This window comes from Heteronotia binoei, chromosome 4 (assembly GCF_032191835.1).
Source record: "Heteronotia binoei isolate CCM8104 ecotype False Entrance Well chromosome 4, APGP_CSIRO_Hbin_v1, whole genome shotgun sequence".
Classification (NCBI taxonomy): Eukaryota; Metazoa; Chordata; class Lepidosauria; order Squamata; family Gekkonidae; genus Heteronotia; species Heteronotia binoei.
Genome location: NC_083226.1, coordinates 143,525,391 through 143,546,219, shown reverse-complemented (window position 1 = coordinate 143,546,219; position 20,829 = coordinate 143,525,391). Strand labels below are relative to the sequence as shown.

At 42.2% G+C, this 20,829-nt stretch overlaps 1 protein-coding gene across 5 annotated transcripts in view; it reads left to right on the top strand.

The window, feature by feature from the left end:
* The first annotated feature begins 1,799 nt into the window (after nucleotides 1-1,799).
* Nucleotides 1,800-20,829, top strand: part of KIF2A (kinesin family member 2A) — an 80,512-nt gene continuing 61,482 nt past the window's right edge. For 2 of the 5 annotated variants that reach the window (XM_060235928.1, XM_060235926.1), the window contains exon 1: nucleotides 1,800-2,103. In XM_060235928.1, coding sequence (XP_060091911.1) covers nucleotides 2,040-2,103 — 64 coding nt within the window. In that variant the 5' untranslated portion in view covers nucleotides 1,800-2,039. The remainder of the gene's footprint in view (nucleotides 2,104-20,829) is intronic. The other 3 variants (XM_060235929.1, XM_060235927.1, XM_060235930.1) reach the window with 3 other exon arrangements.

The following is a 20,829-nucleotide window of genomic DNA, read 5'->3' as shown; positions in this document are numbered from 1 at the left end:
AGCAGCTCACAATCTCTTTTATCTTCTTCCCCACAACAGACACCCTGTGAAGTGGGTGGGGCTGAGAAAGCTCTCACAGAAGCTGCCCTTTCAAGGACAACTCTGTGAGAGCTATGGCTGACCCAAGGCCATTCCAGTAGTTGCAAGTGGAGAAGTGGGGAATCAAATCCGGTTCTCCCAGATAAGAGTTTGCATACTTAACCACTACACCAAACTGTCTCTCAGCTCCTCTCCATGGTCAATTTATCAAGACCCTAACACAAATGTTGCATATCCACACTCTTCTTTTACTTCCAGGGTTGGCAAGTGGTGTGGCTCTACTAAGAATCCAGATTAGATACAGGGTTCACCAGTTTTTGACCTGTTTCTCTACAGCTATGGAGCACTGAAACAAGCATATACTGGGGGTCATATTCAAGATCAATTAGCTGGAATTGGTGGGTGCAAAATACTATCAAGTCAGAGCTGAGTTATGGTGACCCAGAAGGGTTTCAATGAAAAAGATGTTCAGGGGTGGCTTGTCATTGTCTGCCACCTTGATCATATCACAACCTTGGTATTCCTTGGAGGTCTCCAATCTAAATACTAACCAGGGCCAACCCTGCTTAGCTTCCAAGATGTGACAAAATCAGGCTAGCTAGCCTATGCTGCCCTTTAATCAATATGGTTCAAAGTATACTTACAGTGTACATTAAAAGTTAGTTTAACTTTTTCCTGTTCTGAGAGATTTAAAGTAGTCATACATCTGTAGCATGAACGTTATGGTTTTGTCATAACTAGACAACAGAGCTGTGTGTTTCTAAGAGGTGTTACTGACTGGAAGAAAACAGTTTAGCATATACTATTTTGTATGAAAGTGGCAAGCATCATGGGCTGGTCAGCACAAGGACATATTTTTAAGGGTCTGGAAGCTGAGATGGGTGTGGGATATTGTTTATTGTATGTATTATAGTTCTATTTTGTAACCTGCCTAGCACCTCAGCAAAAAAGATGTTATGAAGTCAATTCTCACATGTGCAAAGGTTCTGCTTACACATTCACTAAGTAACTGTAAACAAAAATGTATAAAAACTCTATTTATCTTAATAGAATCTAAATCCACATCATGAGCATGAAACCAGGCAGAAAGCTGTTAGTCCAAATTAGTTATTGTACAAACTTTGCACATTAAGCAGTCAACTTTTAAACTAGTCCCTCTAATATCAGCTTGATCAGTCATCTGGGTATGTTAGCTTCAAGTGCATATCAAATCCGTATTAAAGGAACATGACCTCGCCCCCCCTTGACAGCAGCCCTATTTGCGCAGGGAACACAGGATTAAGCATTCATTGTGCTCATTTATATGCAGCTGAGGAACTACAGGCCACTTGAGGATGGTTACCTGATTTTTAACCACAAACAGGGTGGTTAGTTTTAGAGATTTCTACAGCTAAAATTTGATCTAATGTACAGTACTCGAGCTTTGGAGAGCCGTCGCAGGACAGCTGAAGCTGGAGTTCAACTCTCCCTGTCGTCTCCCTCATTTGGCGACCTTCGGCTGATCACTCCCTTTTAACGCCGTGCTAATAATAACCTTCTGTCGGCATCCTCTGAGGCTGTGAAGCCCGGAGAGACAGACCGTCAAGCAAGCGCGGCACAACAGCGGGATTAGCCGGAGAGAAGGGCAAATTGGGGTGGTGGCAAGAGCCGCTCCATCTGCGCGGCGGGGGAAAGGCGGTGGCGGCGGCCTCAACCCCAATCACCTCACACTCAAACTCCTCCTCAGCGGGCGCCAAGGGAGACCCGCCGCTGCTGCTCCTCCCACCCCTTCAGCCGGTCCTGCCGTGACGCCTCCACGTTGTGCGCAGCCGCAGCAGCTCCCGGCGACTGTTGTATCCGGCCGGCGCCTTTTTCTCCTCCTCCCTTTCCCCCTCCCCCCTTCCCCGTAGAAACTGCCGTTGCTGCCTCTGTTGCCGCCTCCCCCCCCCCTTTTTTCCCCCTTCTCCCGGCTGCGCCCAGATCACAAGCTCGCCTCCCTTCCTTCCCCCCTCTATGACGCGATGGCAGCGGCCAACTTCGGCAAGATCCAGATAGGGATCTATGTGGAGATCAAGCGCAGCGATGGTGAGCGGGGGTGGGGGGCGAAGGAAGAGCGTGTGGGATGGATGGATGGATGAACGGAGTGGTTGTGGAGCCGCCGCAGGAGGAGCATCAGCAGCCCCCCCCCCCTGCTCTTCTCTCCTCAGTGAAGGGGGAGGGGTCGCGCTGGGGCCCATTATGCGCGCGCCGGGCCCGCGGAGGACCTTGTGTGGGGAGGGGGTCGCTGGGCCTGTGGCGTCGGCTGCGGTTGTTGAGGAGCTTTTTTGTGTGTCGTCTCCTGTGGTGTGGTGTTACGTGGGGAAGAGACGGGGGCTGATGGACAAACACCGTCGCCGCTGGGTGGGAGGCTGCTGCAGTGTTGTGGGGAGACGGCGAGTGAGGAATCAATGTGAAGGGTGTGTGTCTCTATGTGTGGTGTTTGGTGGCGGGGAGGAGGGCGTTATTGGAAAGCGAGAGGGGGGAGTGCTGGAAGTGTAGACGGGGGCGGGGGAGAAGAACTGACGAGCAAGGGCGTGACAGTGGGGCACATAGGGGCACAGGAAGGAGGCGTGGGGATTTCTGTGGGGTGGATGTAAAGGGAGAAAGGTCTCTGGATAGGAATGAAGATGGGATGGGGAGGCGCGACAGGAGATTGGTATGCATGAGGACCGCGAAGTGGGGAGGCTTTGGTGGGCTCCGTTTCTTTGAAAAGAGGAAAGGCTGTTAATCCACACATATCCAGCCTAACAACTGCACTCTTCCAGGCTGCTTCAACATAAGTATGAATGATATACAAGATTAAAATTGCGATTCTCTTTAGTCACGATTAAACGATCGAAATCAGAAATACCAAGTAAGCTTCAGTTCCGCCGCCCCCCTTTTACAGTCAGTACAAAAAAAAAAATCTTGCCTGATGGGGGGCAAACTGAACAGAATTGAGTGGAATCCCTGTTTGGGGCGCCCGGATGTTTGTATTTCTCCCTTTTTCTAGGGATGAGATTTCTGTGTTGATTCAGAGCTTCCCTTTTTTGCTCTCTGTTTCCTGGCAGCAGCAGCATGTGCGGCGCGTTCTATAAATGCAGATGAAGTTCCTAGGCGTGTAAGGCTTGTGAGTGATCACCCTTGAGTGGAGCGAATACTATGCATCTATGGAAGGTTGCAAGCGGAGTGAATCGATGGGCTAGCCTCTGTTGCTCGGTAATGGGTGTTCGTAGCTGGCTTTGCTAATAGTGGGGTGGGGTCAGCTTGGGATTCATTCTGGAAAGTGACTCGGCCAGCAGTGCCGAATATAGGAGGACGTCAGATGTTTGTGTAGTGGTCGTAGGGTTTCTAGCACTGAAGCGTTTAAAAGGAGAAAGAAGCATATATTAGTTGTGTTTTCCTTTTAGCTGTGCTAATTACATGCTAAGTACGGTATCTTTATTGTAGCTGCACATAAGTTGTGGGGGGGTGAGGTTAATATTAGTCAACTGTATAGTATAACTATAGGTAAATTTTTTTACTTGTTCATTGCAGGGTGACCCAAGTTGTTGAATGAGGAAATTTCTGCTTTTCTCCAGTGATGGATGTGAGAGACTGGTGTTTTCAGTCTGACCAGAAATAATTTCTGCCTTGGTATTGTTGATTTGTGTTCTGCACCACCATTCTCCTCATCTTTCATTGCAAGCAGCATTGTGGCCTTACCTGTCACAGGAATAGAACTGAGGAAGGGAGCCCCTGAATGTCAAATTCTTACTGTGGAAAGCTCAAGGTTTTCTTGCTATTCACAAACAGTTCACAGCATACGTATATATCTTAAAATAATTAGAAAATAGTTCAGTATGTTAGTTTTAAGCCTTAAATATGTATGTTTTCGATAGTGTAATTTGGGATATAGTCACTTATAACCTATAAGAGCCCCGTGGTGCAGAATGTTAAAGCTGCAGTACTGCAGTCCTAAGCTCTGCTCATGACCTGAGTTCAATCCTCGGCAGAAGCTGGGTTTTCAGGTAGCCGGCTTGAGGTTGACTCAGCCTTCCATCCTTACAAGGTCTGTAAAATGAGTACCCAGCTTGCTGGGGGGAAAGTGTAGATGACTGGGGAAGGCAATGGCAAACCACCCCATAAAAAGTCTGCTGTGAAAACGGTGTGAAAGCAACGTCACTCCAGAGTCGGAAACGACTAGTGCTAGCACAGGGGACCTTTCCTTTTCACTTATATCCTGCTGTTTTCAGTGTCAAAATTAATTTCTGAATGAAATATAATGCAGATAAATCAGGGGTGTCAAATGTGTGGCCAGAGGAGGCCCCTAGAGGGCTCCTAGTAGGCCCACAAGCAACTCACTGTCATCTGCTTCCTTCTCTGTCTCTTGCTTCCTTCTGCATGTCAGCTTGCTTTGCCAGGCTTTCTCAATTGCGTGGTAGCTACAGAGCAAAGCCTCTATTTTCTTCATTGGCTGGCCAGCGCATGAAGCAACTTATGTACAAAAAGCTCACAATGCCCAGCTATTTCATGTTTTTCTCTGAGTCTTAGGCTCAAAGTATTGGCCATGAGATTTCTGTAATATCAGTAAATCAAAACTAAGTTTGCAACATACACACTCACACCTGAACAACACCTGAACAGCATACTCAAGATTGCTATAGCACAGACATCTCCAGATTTTGATGCAATAATTCAGAGCAAGAGGTGTCAGTTATCAGAAACTGTTAAATAAAATATTGCAAGAGTACAATATTTAATCTTTTAGGCATATTTTGTTTTTTTTAAATCTTTAATTGTGTTTGTGTCCTTTATAAAGTTTGTATTTCCACAACCTGGCATTACGTTTTATGACACACATGGGCCACCCTAAGCTATGCAGTTTTTAAGGGGTCTATAGTGGGTGGAAGAATGACCTAGTCAGTGAATGAGAAATTGTTTTGATTTACTATAAGGAAGCTTCTTGTAGCTTATATGTAGGGATCTACTATATTTGACTGGACTTGATAGTCTACTGTTTCTAATAGACAGCAAGGTATGATTACTTTCTGTACCACAGAGGTAAATATGACAGTCTAGCGAGAAGGGTTTGCGTGGGAGAAATAGTATGTGTGTTTGTATGTTGGAAGGGGCTATGGCTCACTGGCAGAACATGTTTGCATGCAGAACGTCACAGGCTCAATCCCTTGCTTCTCCAATTACAAGAATAGGTTGTGTTTAATGTATAAAATTACTGCCTGAGTCTGGACAGTAGCTGCTACTTTACTGCTAAAGTAGATCAGTCATCTGATTTAGTAGTATAAGGCAGTTCCATAAGTTTTTAGCAACCTCTCTCTTTCATTACATGACAACAATGCTGCATCCTGCACAGATTCAGGCTGGCTTATTTAAAAGCTGTAGTGTCATGCACTGGAGTCTTTCCATTCAACTGATAATTCAGATTTTGGTTACCATAAAGCAGGGGTCCTCAACCTACGGCCCGCGGGCCAGATGCGGCCCGCTGAGGACGTTTATGCGGCCCGCCGGGTTATGGCAAAATCAGACCGGAAGTGACGTTCGACCTAAACTTGCGTTAGCAACGCACACTTCCGGCACTGGGCTGAGGCGGCGGAGACAGAGTGTGAGGTGATACCAAGGTGAGGTGAGTTCCCAGGCCAGGGTGTGTGGTGTGGGGAAGGGAGAGAGATGCAGAAGACGGAGAACTGACAGCCCGCGGCCTTGTACAGTAACGGCAGTCCGGCCCTCCAACAGTCTGAGGGACAGTGAACTGGCCCCCTATTTAAAAAGGTTGAGGACCCCTGCCATAAAGTATCCATATAATCCCATGATTCTATGGTATGGCTAGTGCAGGCTGCTATAAACAAGTTTGTTGCTTCCATAGTGGGTTAAAATCCCAATGAGGGGGAGTGTGGGTCCTCAGCCAAGGAGTCTGGCAGCTAGCCCATCCGCTTGGCTTTAGCAGAAGGATAGGTGGTAGCTCAGAGCCCTGAGACCAACAGACAGCCATAGAGACCCAAAATCTTAAAAGATATGTGTGGACAGGAAGGGGGGAGAGGCTGGGATTAATGGTTCTTGGGGGAACAGATATGGTGAAGAGACATGTATAGATGAGGGAGGTTGGAAGCAACGGTTCTTGGGCAGGGAACAGAAATCATGAGGAGGCAGATGTGGACAGGAGGAGGCTGGATGTGCAAATCCAGGAGTGTCAAACTCATTTGTTATGATGGCTGAATCTGACATAAATGAGACCTTGTTGGGCCAGGCCATGTGTGTACCTATTTAAATTTAGGTAGTAGAGATATAAACTTTATAAAGGACAGAGACAAACACAATTTTAAAAAAACCCAAACCCTTAAAACATGCTTAAAGCATTAGCACTCGGTCTTAAAGGTGCTTTCTTTGTATTTCTCCCTTGGGATGTAGGGAACTGGGCAAAGAAAACTCTGGCTTTTTGCTTTGTTCCCCAGAGGATCAGGAGGGGGAGGAGCCTCAGCCAATAGAAAGAAGAGAGGCTTGGCTCAGTAGCTCTGCTGTTTGAGAGAGCCTGGCAAAGCAAGCTATTCTTCCCCCGTTCCTCCCCAAGGGAAGAGTCTCAGCCAGTGGAGAAAATAAAGGTTTTGCTCTGTAGCTCCTGTGTGATTGAGTAAACCTTGCAAAACAAACTGTTGTGCAGAAGGAAGCAAGAGAGAAGGAAAAGGAAGTAGATGACAGCCAGTTGCTCGGGGGCCTGATAGGAGCCCTCCGCGGACTTGATTTGGCCCCCAGTCTGCATATTTGACACCCCCATCTGGGGGGAAGGGACAGAAATCATGAAGAGTGTGGGGAAGGGGGGGAGATGGGCCCTGGAGCTGTACACCCCAAATTCCGGAGGGGGTACCCCAGTAGGGAGAGGTTGAGCTTCTGGAAGGCCAATTCTTCCTCCAGGTCCAGGCACAAGTGGTGGGGGCTGGGGATGTCTCCTATGTGGAAGAACACCATTCACTCTGGGCACTGGTGGGGGGGCAGTAGAGGAGACTCATGGCCCTGCAGGAAAGGTCAGTATTCCAGAGATTTAGAGACAGCAGACTTGGGGGGCTCAACAAAGTACTCCCTCACCATCATGTTTGCTGAGGCCTTGCCAGGGCACAGCTGCCCACCCCCCAGCGCTGCCAGCATCCTAGCTCACCACTGAGCACCAGTACGGGGAATTGTTTCTGGTGGGGCTCTAGGGGACTGAGGTGCTGAGCTGCTGTCCCCTCCCCCCCAATAGCCTTTCCATCCCCTGGTCCTTCTGGTCATGTCAGTTGACCTGCAGTCTGCACACTTTGTTGAGGAGATCCTGTCTCCATGGCAGGAGTTCTGCATTATAGAGAGTGATGTTGCCCTCATATGGGGGTTGCAAATGTGGGCCATTCTGTAGCCCCCTCTGTGAAAAAAACAGTGATTTGTGGAAAATGCAGTCTCACAAACCTAGGCTCACAAACCAGGTAATGCTTGAGATGAAATTAGGTTTGTGATGAGGTTTGTGCCCATCTCTAGTTCCATCTACACTGACACTGTTTTCCTTTCCTCAGCTCCCATGGCTGCTTTCCCCACCACATTGGAGAGCTTTTTCCATTTTTAAAAAGTGGCAGATCTCTATATTGTTTAGCATTATCATGATCTATTTCAGTAATGTATTAGTTCTCAGGTTGTATGTGTGTGTTGTAGATGAGCCTTTAGCTTTTTTCCTTGAGTTATAAGGGAAAAGTGCAGGTTGCACAATACCCTTATGACTCCACAACAAAAGAAGTGTAGAGACTTCCATTAAAATTTTTTAAAAAGTGGAAATTAGTAGATTGGTGGCTATTGGTCATTATAATGTTATGTAAAACATTATATTATAATTTTAAAAGCCCTCTGAAAATTCAGGGAAGACTGCTGTGTGAATGGTCTGTTATGATGCCACTGCAGTGGAAGTTTATACAGGTAATTACTTGCACATAGAAGCAGTGGAGAAGGGAAGGATTTACCCACCCCTTTTTTGAGTTCAGCCCTGATCCATGTCCCCTGCTCCAGCTTGGCTGATTTTTAAGAACCACATAGTACTTCTACAATTTCAGTCATGGAATTTCAGTTTAGCAGGGAGGATAATTGGTTTAAATGAAAATAGACTATAACACTGTACAAATATCAGTTTATTTTCATTTAAAGCTATCCTACTTTACTTTGTTTATCTTCTTGAACCACTCACCTCTCTCATTGCCCATGATAGGTAGCTGCTAATTCTTTTTACTTGGACAGGATTCACATCTAACCGTTCTACTTCACCTCCTCCATTTGCTTCTTACATTGAGAATTTGAATTGTTAATTTGTGATGGAATTCATACTACTCCCCCCCCACACACACACATAATGTTCCCATAAGGAGAATTCTCAATTTCTCAGTATGGTTTTCCCTTCATATGTTTATAGAAGTGAGCTGGGACTCATGGACGTGTATATTAAAATATAAATGTTAGTCTTCAAGGTGCTCTTGGATTTTTGTTTTATTTGTTTGTTATTACAGGAATGGGATTTGCCATCTGCTAATTCACTTGAGGTGTGAAGCACATGTTTCCCATCATTTTCCAGGAATCACCAACTGGAATAGTTCAGGAAAACATAGAGCAATTATTTCCTGTGCTTTCCAGTCTTGTCTACTAAGATATAGGGTTCAGGGACAAATACATTACATTTAGAGACCTAGACTAGAGCAATAGTCTGATGGCCCTTTTAAGAATAGGAAAAGCAGTTTCCTGGGGGGCAGGAATACTGACATGGGGGCTTGTTTTACACTTCTTTTGCTGCTGCTTTTTTCTTTTTACCATCTCCAGCATGCACGTGTGTGCAGACATACACACCCAGTTCTGTTTGCATATTCACTCACATTTGGAACTCTGGGCTGTAGAGCCATTTGAGAGACATCTGGGAGTGGATGGGAAAACTCTCTGACTCATAACCCATTTGGAAGTTGTTTTATTTGTCTGAAAAAGTGCTCAAGGTAATCTCATAACTGTACTGTATGTAACATCTAGTTTGGTCCTGAGAGAGTGAGTACTGTGATTTCATCTGCTGTAGCAGAAGTATCAAAACTTCTTTGTTATGATTTGACATACATATGGTTTGGTTGTGCCACATATAAAGCATTGAAATGCAAAAGTAACAATTCTGTTAATCTAAAAATATCACAAGTGAAATATTAATAACATTGATTCTCTTTGATTGAAAAGCATGGATTTAGGAAACGAATGTTAGATGTGCTAATGTGCTCTCTTCACCTGTATTTGTTATCTTTTTGATTTTCTCCGTAATGACACTTTGGAAATTTGTTTTTACTTCACTTATATGCACTATCACTTAGAATAAAATTGAATCTGTTTTCTCAGTTATTCACTTTGCCTTGATATCACAGTTTAATATTCTCATTGAACAGAAAATGTTACTTTTACGTTATGGACACCAGCAGCTATGAAGGAAGGCAGCCTGGAAATAAGATTTTGGAGTAAAGACTGCAGACTCAGTGGAAATTAAAGGCATTTACATTTGAGTAAAATTCTTGCCTCCAAGCAAGTGACTAGGAGCAGGCTGCTGCTGAAATTGCTTTGTCATTTTGAGCAAGTGTGTGTATTCCTGCAACATCTCTTCTTCTCTTTTGCACAAAGTGAAAAGAGAGCAGTTGAGGACAGGTGGTGTGCTTAATTAATGATGTGGCATTTTAAAGGTGATTGCCCCTTGTTCAGCTCAGACTTGCTCTGGATGGGTGAGAGCTTGCAGGCCATATGAGTAGCTTTGGAGAGCTACTTATGACCTGTTGGCCATATCATATGTTTGATGCCTTTGTTCATTGGTGGTGTATCCCTGCCTCATGGCCAAGCCAAGCCTGCTTCATATATAGTCAACCAGACAAGTGGCAAAACTCAGTGATGTGTGCCTGTTTCAACCCTTTCTTCCACTTGCTGAACAGTACTAAGTAGCTATTACAACAAAAAAAAAGCAGAAGCTAAGTGAGAGGTATTGTGCATATTAAAGTATTGTACTGACACCAGAGAGATCCAAGTTTAAATTGTCACTCAGCCATGAAGCTCACTAAGTAACCTTGAACTAGTCACTATCTAACCTACCACATGCAACCATTTTGAAGATAAAATGGAGCAGAAGTGAATTATATGCTCTGCCTTGAACTGCTTAGAGACCAGGCAGGATACATATAAATAAATCTAGCACTATATAATAATTGCCTATAAGTAAAACAATCTTTTGTTGAATCTATTCCCACCTTTTTCATTCAAGGTTACTATAGTGACAGGCTATGTTTACTGCTTTGTCCTCCACTTCCTTGTCTACTCCCCTTGTTTTGAAAACAGTTTTGTTTTTTGTATGTGCTTTGTAGTATTGCCCAACGATGCACAGTTCCTAGAAGTTAACTGATAGTATCTGTAGGGGGAAAACATATTGCAGCAAGAGTTCTTATTCAAAAGTGAGGGGAAGTGCTTGGGAGGGTGACAACCTTGGGGCTGGCTTTCAAACACCCAATTTTAAACTACAATTTAAATCACCTAACCCACCCTGTATTTAAATACATGTAGCAGTAGTCTGTAGCTTATTTGAATCCCCTGTCAGTAATAGCTTTCCTATAGTCTTTTGTTTCAAACTTACCTGTGTGTGTCCTCATTGATTCTATTATATAGTCAAATCTGATTGGCTGAATGGTGGTATCACTATTACTAGGTTGGGCTATTTTAAAACAAAAAAAAAATGTTTCAAAATCGTAACTGATTTGGGTGAAAAAGCAGCAAACCAATGGGGAGAAGTGAATTTTTGAAGTTTGTCAAGAAATATTTTGGGTTCTCTGAAAAGAAACATTTTGGGATCTCTGAAAACTACTCTTTTGGTTAAGGTTTTTCTTGAAAAAAACTTTGCTCTACTAAAATTTACTGAAGAGTGTCAACAAGGACTATAGAAATAACTGTTCATACAGATGTGCAACATTAACAACATGGTGTGCAGGTATGAAATGTCATAAATGGACTGACCAGTCTGTAAGAAAATGTGGATAAAAGCATTCAAATGTATGAATTTGTACTACTAGAGTTTGTTTAAAACTATGATTGCAAGATATTCAAGACGTGCACTGAAACATTTCTGAGTCTTATGGGTGGCATGCTGGAGATCTGCCTTTCCCCCAGTCTGCCTGATACCAGACTGTGATGCAGCATTTTTTTTGTTTTGAGTATATGACTGCAGTTCACTAAAAAGTATCCACAATTAGGAATCAGTGTTTGAAATCTGATTTTCTTTTAGTCTGACAACACTGAAATACTTGTCTTATGGTAAGGTAGCTTGTGAATGAATTCATACGGCTCTTAAAAAGCAGAACAGTGTTTTAAAAATAAGTCCTTATTCATCCCTTACCAGTATTATAGCAATGAAAGTAACACTACCGCTCTTCCTTGGAATTCTTTTGTTTTCATTTTTACTTTATTGTAGTTTGACACACAAGCTGAAAACAAGCTTGTCAGCTTTTGAGAAAGACCTTTAATTGAATGTCATTGTTAACAATATACTTTATACATATACTTTTGCAAATAGGTATTTGCTTTTTACAGAGTTGTTATAATTACTGCCCAGCCAGGGCTTGATTGTGGGGCACTACAGAATACCTGTGGTTGCATTCCAGCTGCATTGGTAAAGCCATCTCTGACTCTCTTAGTATTCAGCCTTCTTTAAATGGCTTGTCATTTGCAATTGGGGAGGATGACCTTTTTTGGAAGTCTGTCACTTGTTTGTCTACATGGAGCCTGACTAGGTAGGTCTTAAGTTTCCTTTTGCTGTTTCATGCTGCAGCACATAGTTATGTTCATCACACAAATTACTATACTATGGAAAATAATTGTTCAGTTTTAGATATCTTCCTTTTTAGTATTTACATTTCCTTGAATATAGATAGCTTTGCAAGAAAAGATCTTTGCCATAAAATATTCTTTTGTGTCAAAAACAACAGAGTTCAGGTAGCACAAACAAACACTGTATATTCAGTTGCTCATAAATTGCTCATTCCATATACACAAACCATACAAACATATTCTTAAAGTCCCAGTCCACAAAAGTCCACTGTATACCAAAACATGCTTTAAGATGCAATCTTCAATTTCTTGTAAGAAGTGTTGGAGAAGAAAATAGAGACTGGTTTCGGTCATGCCTTTCTCAATCGTCACTCACAACGCAAATTGCTGCATCCACCTTCTCCAATTTTTTGGAACGATCATTCGCTAAATGGGACCCAGTCCTGCTACGTTAATAGACATCGCCTCACAAATTCTGTGGCTGGTTGCAATTACATGGAACCTGGCTAGGTGGGTCTTAGGTTTCCTTTTGCTGTTTCATGCTCCAGCACGTAGTTATGTTCATCACACAGATTACTATACTATGGAAAATAATTAATGGGCATCACCTCACACAAATTCTATGGCTGGTTGCACCAGCCGTAGAATTTGTGTGAGGTGATGCCGATTAACGTAGCAGGACTGGGTCCCATTTAGCGAATGATCGTTCCAAAAAATTGGAGAAGGTGGATGCAGCAATTTGCGTTGTGAGTGACGATTGAGAAAGGCGTGGCCGAAACCGGTCTCTATTTTCTTCTCCAACACTTCTTACAAGAAATTGAAGATTGCATCTTAAAGCATGTTTTGGAATGCAGTGGACTTTTGTGGACTGGGACTTTAAGAATGTGTTTGTATGGTTTGTGTATATGGAATGAGCAATTTATGAACAATTGAATATGCGGTGTTTGTTTGTGCTACCTGAACTCTGTTGTTTTTGACACATCTATATTGGGTATCCTCTGTTTTTACCAAATAAAATATTCTTTAATAGTAAATTCATAATGTCACGTTATGACTGTTGAGATAGAAAGCTAGGAAGCTGAAGTATCAAGTTGATTAATTGACACTTATTTTTGTATCTTCATTTCAGTACTGAAACAGGTCTAGCTAATATCAATATTTTTTGTCTGGGCATGTTTCAGTCTGGCTTCTGTCCTGGTTTTGATATGGATACAGCTTTGCTTTCTGTGATAGGTGACCTTTACTGTGAGATGGGGAGAGTGCTGCCTTGTAGATTCCTTTGCATTTCTCAGGAGTTTTTAATTGCCATTGACCATGGTATCCTTCTAAATCGCCTGTTTGGAATGCTGATTGGTTTAAATAATGCATCAGTGGTTTTGTTTTTACTGATTAAGTAGATTCCAGATAGTGGTGCTGGTGGAATTCTACTTAATGTGTGTAGTTTTTGTGTTGTGGGGTGCTGCAAGTTCCTGTCCTTTCTGTTTGGAGAATTAGCTTGGAGATTGAAGATTAAGTGACATCACTATGCGGATGGATATCTGACTGTCTCTGCTTAACCTGATATTGATGAAGGTAGTAGATGTATTCAGTGAGTAAAGTTGGTGATGGGATAGTTAAGACCTAGAGCTGTCCACACAAGACTGAAGTATGCTTGGTTAGGAGAGCATGCCAAATCAGGGAAATGGTGTCCAACTTGGATGATGTTGCATCTCCCAGAAGGATTTTCAGTTTAAGAGTGCTTTGATTAACCCTGTCTTGGTACGTTGTATGTGGGACTGCCTTTGAGAAAAGTATTTAGTAATTCCAGATAGGTCAAAATACTGATTTGAAGCTACTAGCTGGGACTCCACAGAATGGATATATTTCATCAGTATTAGAAGAAATACTGATTTCTACTAGACAAATCTGGATACAGAAAATGGTTCAGACTATGAGGACCAAAATAATTTTCCTCACCTTCCACTAGCACAAGAATGCAAACATGAAGTGCTTTTTAACAAAGCAAAGTTAAAAATTATTCAGTCCCACATATGTGTCTTTTTCAAAATGTCATTCCTCCACACCATTTTCTCGTCAATGAATAATGCTAAAGTTATTGTTGCTTTAAAAAATACTGTGTACATGTGCCCAGATTTCTACTATGTTTCCAAGCTTAACTGAAAGCGATAATAGATTCAGATGAGTAGCCATGCTGGTTTGAAGCAGCACAAAGTTCTAATCCTGTGGCATCCTTCAGACCAACAAAGTTTGTTCAAGGTATCAGCTTTCGTATACAAGCATACTTCTTCAGATACAATGAAACAGAACTACCTCAACCATTACATATAGGTGGAGAGGTTTAGTTGCTAGGAAGGGTGGAGTGGATGGAGATGTTGTGCAATGCTCTGACATCATCTGGAAGTGATGCCAGCAAACTGGGGGTGACACTTTGCTTTTGGGGCAAAGCCTATGGTAAAATTGGCCTCAAACCAAAAGCAGATGTTGCCCTATTATTGATGTGATGATGTCACTTCCAGGTGACATCAGTGTGTTGCATGTGGCATTGCTGTTTGGGGTGGTGTGTGGGTAATTTCCTTGTACTGACCAAATGGCCGGGGACATTTAGGAGCCCACAAAAGTGGGGGATCCCCCGCCTCAACCTGGGGAATAGTATCCTTAATCGAAACATAGTTCCTCAGATGTTAAATATGGGTTAGTTGCCAGAAAGTGCTAATTAGAGTCAAGATGCATAAGTAACTAAACAATAAATACCGCTAAGGTGGAATAACACATATGGTAAGAGCTGTGAGCAAATTGGCATATAGGTACTAAAGAAGTTAACAACAGATGTGAGAATTAAGTTTGAGTCCATTGGCACCTTTAAGACCAACAAAGTTTAATTTCTGGGTATGTGAGAACTAAATGACTTAGCATGTGTAGTGAGATAAGAACCTCATACCTCTGTTAAGTCCTGGGGGCTCCATTGTTCTGAGTGTTGTAATAACTTGTAATTCAGCAATCTCCTCTTCCTGTCTTTTTCTTACATTATTTTCCAATAAAACAGTTACTTTGAGGTCCTCCATTGAGTTCCCTGGTTGTCTGAAATATTTTGCTACAGGTTTCTAGTTTTGTGATTCTTAATGTCAGATTTGTGTCCATTTATCCTTTTGGCATAGGGGTTGACCTGTTTGTCTTATGTTGAGAATTGAAGGGCATTGTTGGTATTTAATGGCATATACAATGTTAGAAAATGAGCAAGTGAGTAGGTCTGAGACTGCCACCCCAGGCTGCCCCCCCACCCGTACCCATCCCTGCTCCCATGGGGATCTTTAAATGGGGAGGAGACTGGGGCTGTTTCTGCCGCCCCCCCAACTAGGTGGCCAAGCAGCAGCAGGCCAATCTGCCTCTCCCTCCCATTTAAAGATCCCCACTGATCATCTGAGTGGTGGAGTCTATAAATGAGGGGTGGGCTAAGGTCATAGCAGCACTTACCCTTTTGCCAGCCTGCAAGGGGAGGCAGCCTCGGAGTGAGGCCACTCTGCCTCTTTTGTCCAGCTTGGTGGCAGGGGCTACTCCGCCTTGCTCCGCGGCCCGGTTCCTAGTAGGCTATGGACCAGTATCGGTCCACAGCCCAGTGGTTGGGGACCCCTGGTATAGATGACTGGGAAAGGCAATGGCAAACCATCCCATAACAAAAAGTCTGCCAAGAAAATGTTGTGATGTGACGTCACCCCATGGGTTGGTAATGGCTTGGTTGCTTGCATAGGGGTCTGCCTTTACTTTTTACCTGAAGGGCGGCCACCTTCTGTACATGAGGCCTTACTGCTTTCATTGGTTCAGTATGTGGTGATTTAGCTTTGGTTTACTCTGAGTAACTGCCTCTGGCATCTACACTCATTTCTTTTAGATGCCACGTCAAAGCTATTTTATTTGCTTGTTCCTCCTCTGAAAGATTCTGTGGGTCTTCTTTTCCTACTGCAGTTTTGTTTTTATCATCATTGTTTAATGGCAGTCATTTCACTGACTGTATGATTGTGCTGTGACCATAGATTTTATTGTGATCTGCCTCAGGCAGTTCATTTGGAAAGGTGGGGTATAACGATCAATGTTAATGAATGCCTACATGCAGGCTTTGAGGGAAGTGATATAAAGTAAGGATTGAGATATCAACATTATGCTGATGACTTGCTGCTTAATTTTTCTTTTGCAACAAACCTAGAAACAGCAGTTTTGTTCTTGTATGGTCCCTGAAAAAACTGTTGTCTGAAAATGAGGAGCTGAAACTGGATCCAGTGATGATGTATGCTGGTTGGAAACCAGTCCCTTCTGGAGATTGAGATTAATCTTTCTACATATTAGAGATAAGGATGAAAGACCCATTGATAAAAAGGAAAAATTTTCTGAGGAAAAATGGGGAAATTTTAGGAAGCACTGAGAAAAAAGGACTCCTATGAAACACTGTGCCTTTTGGAATGGGTGAAATGCATTTTTAAAAGACAAAATATGTAGCACGAAAACTTGCATGTAAGACTGTCTATGATGTTAGATAATGATAATCCTCTGCATATTACAGAAATATACATTCTCAATAATACGTTCATGAATAATTTTGGTAACAGTTAATATTTCAGATTTTCTCTGCTTTTTTTTACCTTGAAAGGTATAATTTTTTCCCTTCCGTAGACTTAAAATTGCCAGATATTTTACTTCTCTAGGGTATCTTACTCATTATGAGATCAGACTCGTGTCTGATTGTTCTTGTGGAGTCTAGACTCCTGATCTGGAACATTTAACTGGTTCCCCTACTATATTAGTTCTGGTGTTTATTTTTTTTTCTGTGCAACCGTTCTGTTAGGATTCTTGTTTGTTTCTAATGCTGCAACTTCTGTCAAATACTTAAAACCCTTATTCTGGTTGTAAAATTATAAATATGTTAATATATTTGAAATACTGTAACATTAGGAATTGTGGATTAATTTTTCATCTACCAAATAACTGGAATCACAGGTAGTCATCTATTTCAAAAGTACTAATTATATACTACTTTGTATTTAAAATATTATTTCTATAATTTAAACTCACAAGTTATTTGTTGTCTTAGCATTTTTGGAAGACTATTCTGTACATCTCTGTCTGAAACAAGATTTGTGCCATCTGAACTGATATACCTGTCTGCTAAAATACTCTGTACATTTCTAGTAAAGAAGTGTTTAGAGCCAGGATGAAGCAGCTATGTTTCCTTCTGGCTTGGGTATGTCATGGTCTGCAGCTGCAGAATTGTTGTTGCCTTTCTCATGGTGGGAAATAATACTGGTAACAAATTAAAACTGCCAATTATTGAATCCGTGAATTCCTTTACGTTTAATTCTGATATCCTCTCACAAGTTTTTTTGTATCCCTAAGTAGGTCATTATCCAGAAGGGGGTGTCTTCTCACTGTTTCAGCCTGGTGTTCTAAATTCTGCTATTGTGTTATTGGCAGGCAATAATATCTCTGATCAGAATCCATTGGAGCAATTGAAGCAGTTGCATTAATTAGTTCCACATTGATGCAGGAGTAAATGGATATTTGTTTCAATATCTACAAAATAGAGTCTTGTTGAGTGAGGAAAGAAAATGGAAACTGATAAGAAAACTACTGACAGTGCAATCCTAAAACCACTTCCCTGAAAGTAAGCCCTTCTGAAAAGATCCAAGTAAGATTGAGAGTAAGCCTGTTTAGAATGGCACTGTGTGTTTCTTCAGTTTCCTTCCTTGAGCCCCCAGAAGAGTGGAGAGGCATCCAAGAAGAATTTTTTTTACATGGAAGATTAATGATTTACTGCCTGTTTTGTCTATTGCCCTGCTTGTTTTATGTCATCTAAAGAAGGCTGAGCCTGATCAGTCAGTACCTGAATTATATATAAAAAGGAGATATTACTAACACTACCCTTTATGTGGACAGTGAAAAGTATTGCTGGTTTTGAAACAGAAATTTCTGATAGTAGTTCACTTTTTAGTAAGAGTAGATCCTACCATGTGGTGGTCACTGTAATAATACTGCATTGTGAGCCAATTTTAATTGGAAATGGGGAAAATATTATACCTAGGTTTATTTAGGGTTGCCATATTGAAAATGCTGTGCATAGTTATTTGTTGCCTCGCACCTGACAGTATAGCTGATGGTTTTTTTAAAAATGTGTGTTACTTATAGTCTGCCTTTCTCACAGGGACTCAAGGTGGATTATGCATAGTGAGTCAGTACAACCACCAAAATGGAACATTCAACAAACAGTGCATTAGAATTTCAGAAGTCTGGAGCCATCAGAAAGAGCTAAAACATAACATAATTATTAAAATGACAGATTAAACAATGTGGAAATTACATAATAGGATTCTACTTACAGTAAGCTATACATAACAGTATAGACCACAGTCACTAATCATTTATCCAACTAAGTTTGTGAACCATTTTGTACAGCGCAACCCTAATACTTGTGCAAAAAAGTCCTTTTGAATAATTCAGTTTTGAATAGTTTATGGAAAGCCAGGAGAGTGGGAGCTTTCCTTATCTCCTTGGAGAGGCCATTTCATAAGGTGAGAGTCATAACAGAGAAAACGCATATATGAGCAGTTGTTGATTTTGCCTATTTGTAGGCTGGCACCTGTTGATATGAGTGAAGCTGTCAAGGTGGAGCATAGGGGTAGAGGCAGACCTACAGATGAGAGAGACCGCAGCCATGAAGGGCTTTGTATGTGACAGCCAATACCTAAAATTGAGTATGGTAACAAGTGAACATCCAGTGGAGTATCTGCTGAATGGGAGTAATATGCATGCTTCATCTAGCTCCCAGTAATAGCTGAGCTGCAGTATTCTGGACCAGTTGGAGTTTCTGAATTGATTTTGAGAGGAGGTCATAGTACAGTGCATCACAGTAATCTAGTCTCGATGTTATTGTGGTGTGGATCCAGGTTTCCAGATCAACCGTATCAAGGTAAGGGGCCATTTTATGAGCTAGGCTGAGGTGGTAGAAAGTGGGGTTTTTTGCAGCTGCATTAACTTGCTTCTCCAGTAGTAATGCTGAGTCCAGTATAACCCCAAGACTTAACTGAGTCAGCAAGAGAACAAAGAAGGAGTCAAGTAACACCTTTAAGACCAACAAAGTTTTATTCAGAATGTAAGCTTTCGTATACTAGAAGCATACTTCATCAAACAATAGTATGGAATGACAAGCAGTCCTAAATATAGAAAAAGTGGGCAGTGAGTTAGTATGCAAAGTCATGGAAATGTTTTTTAGCAGATTAAAAGACTCACAAGTTGGGGTCTGGTGTTTGTTCGTTTGTGTTGACTGGGCTGAAACAACAACGAAGGGTAATATAAGTCAGAATGTCTGTGTCATTAAATATTCTGAGTGTGAAGTACAATAAAGGAGAGCCTGTTGTAATGTTAGCTCTGGATTAAAATGAGAGCATAGGTTTCTCAGAGGTTTAATTTAAACATGTAACACATATAAACATAATTTGCCATTAGAAAAAAGAATACATTAAAATATAGTGGAAGATGGGTTAGTATATGTAATGAGATAAACAGCCAATATTTATTATATTTCAATAAACTTATTTGAGTATGTCAATACAAAAAACATTATTCTGATAACACTATTCTAAAAGAGAAGTACATTGGAATACTGTGGATATATAACTATACTTGGTGAAAGTGGGTTTAGTATATGTAATGAGATAAAAACCCAATATCCCTGTTCAGTCCTGGGGAGGTGCTTGTTCCAAGTTTTATAATAATATGTAATTCAGCAGTTTCCCTCTCCATTCTGTTCTTGAAGTTCCTTTTGCAGCAAGACAGCAGCTTTGAGGTCACCCGTTGAATGTTCTGGAAGGTTAAATGTTCTCTTATGGGTTTCTCATTTTTGTGATTCCTGATGTCAGATCTGTGCCCATTTATCCTTTGTTGTAGTGTTTGTCCTGTTTGCCCTATGTAGAGAACTGAAGGGCATTGTTGGCATTTAATAGCATTTATAATGTTGGAAGATGAACAAGTGAATGAGTGTGTGATGGTGTAGTTAATGCTGTTAGGTCCTGTGATTGTGTTGTCTGGGTTTATGTAGCAGCAAAGTTGGCACTTGGATTTATTGCAAGTTCTGGTACCAGTATCCATGCTTAAATGAGATGTTGTATTGTATGTGAGGAGTTGTTTGAGATTAGGGGGCTGTCTGTGTGCAAGAAAAGGTTTACCCCCCCCCCCCAGTACTTTTGAAAGAGAGCTGTCACTGTCCAATAGAGGTTGTAAGTCATTGACGATACGTTGAACTGTTTTCAGTTGAGAATTGTGTGTGACAACTAGAGGTATTCTGTTGTTGTCTTTTTTGGGTCTGTCTTGTAACAGGTTTTCTCTAGGTATCATTCTGGCTTTGTTGATCTGTTTCCTGACATCATCAGGTGGGTACTTCAGTTCCCAAAAGGTTTGTTGTAGATCCCTCAGGTGAGAATCTCTGTCAGTAGGATTGGAGCAAATGTGGCTGTAGCGTAGAGCCTGACTGTATACAGTGGATTGTTTGGTATGTTTAGGACGGTAAGCGAAGCGCTGGGTTTGCGAGGGGGCGGGTGCTTCCTCCGTGCCTGTCTGCCTGGCTCCAGCTCTGATGCTTAAAGCAAGCACCGGGATCAGAGGGCGGAGGGAGCGATCCTGGTGCTTGCTGTAAGCGTCAGAGCTGGAGCCAGGCAGACAGGCACGGAGGAAGCACACTGCCCCCTTCGCAGCTGGCGCTCGCAAAGCACTGGGTTTGCGTTGGGGGCAGTGTGGAGCGATCCCAGCGCTTGCTGGAAGAAGCTGGAACCAGGCAGGCAGGCGTGGGGGAAGCGCCGGGATCAGAGGCGGAGGCAGCGGATCCCCCCCCCCCGGAGGAAGGTACCTTCGCTCCATAAGACGCACACACTTTTCTCCCCACTTTTTTTGGGGGGGGGGGAGTGCGTCTTATGGTCCGAAAAATACGGT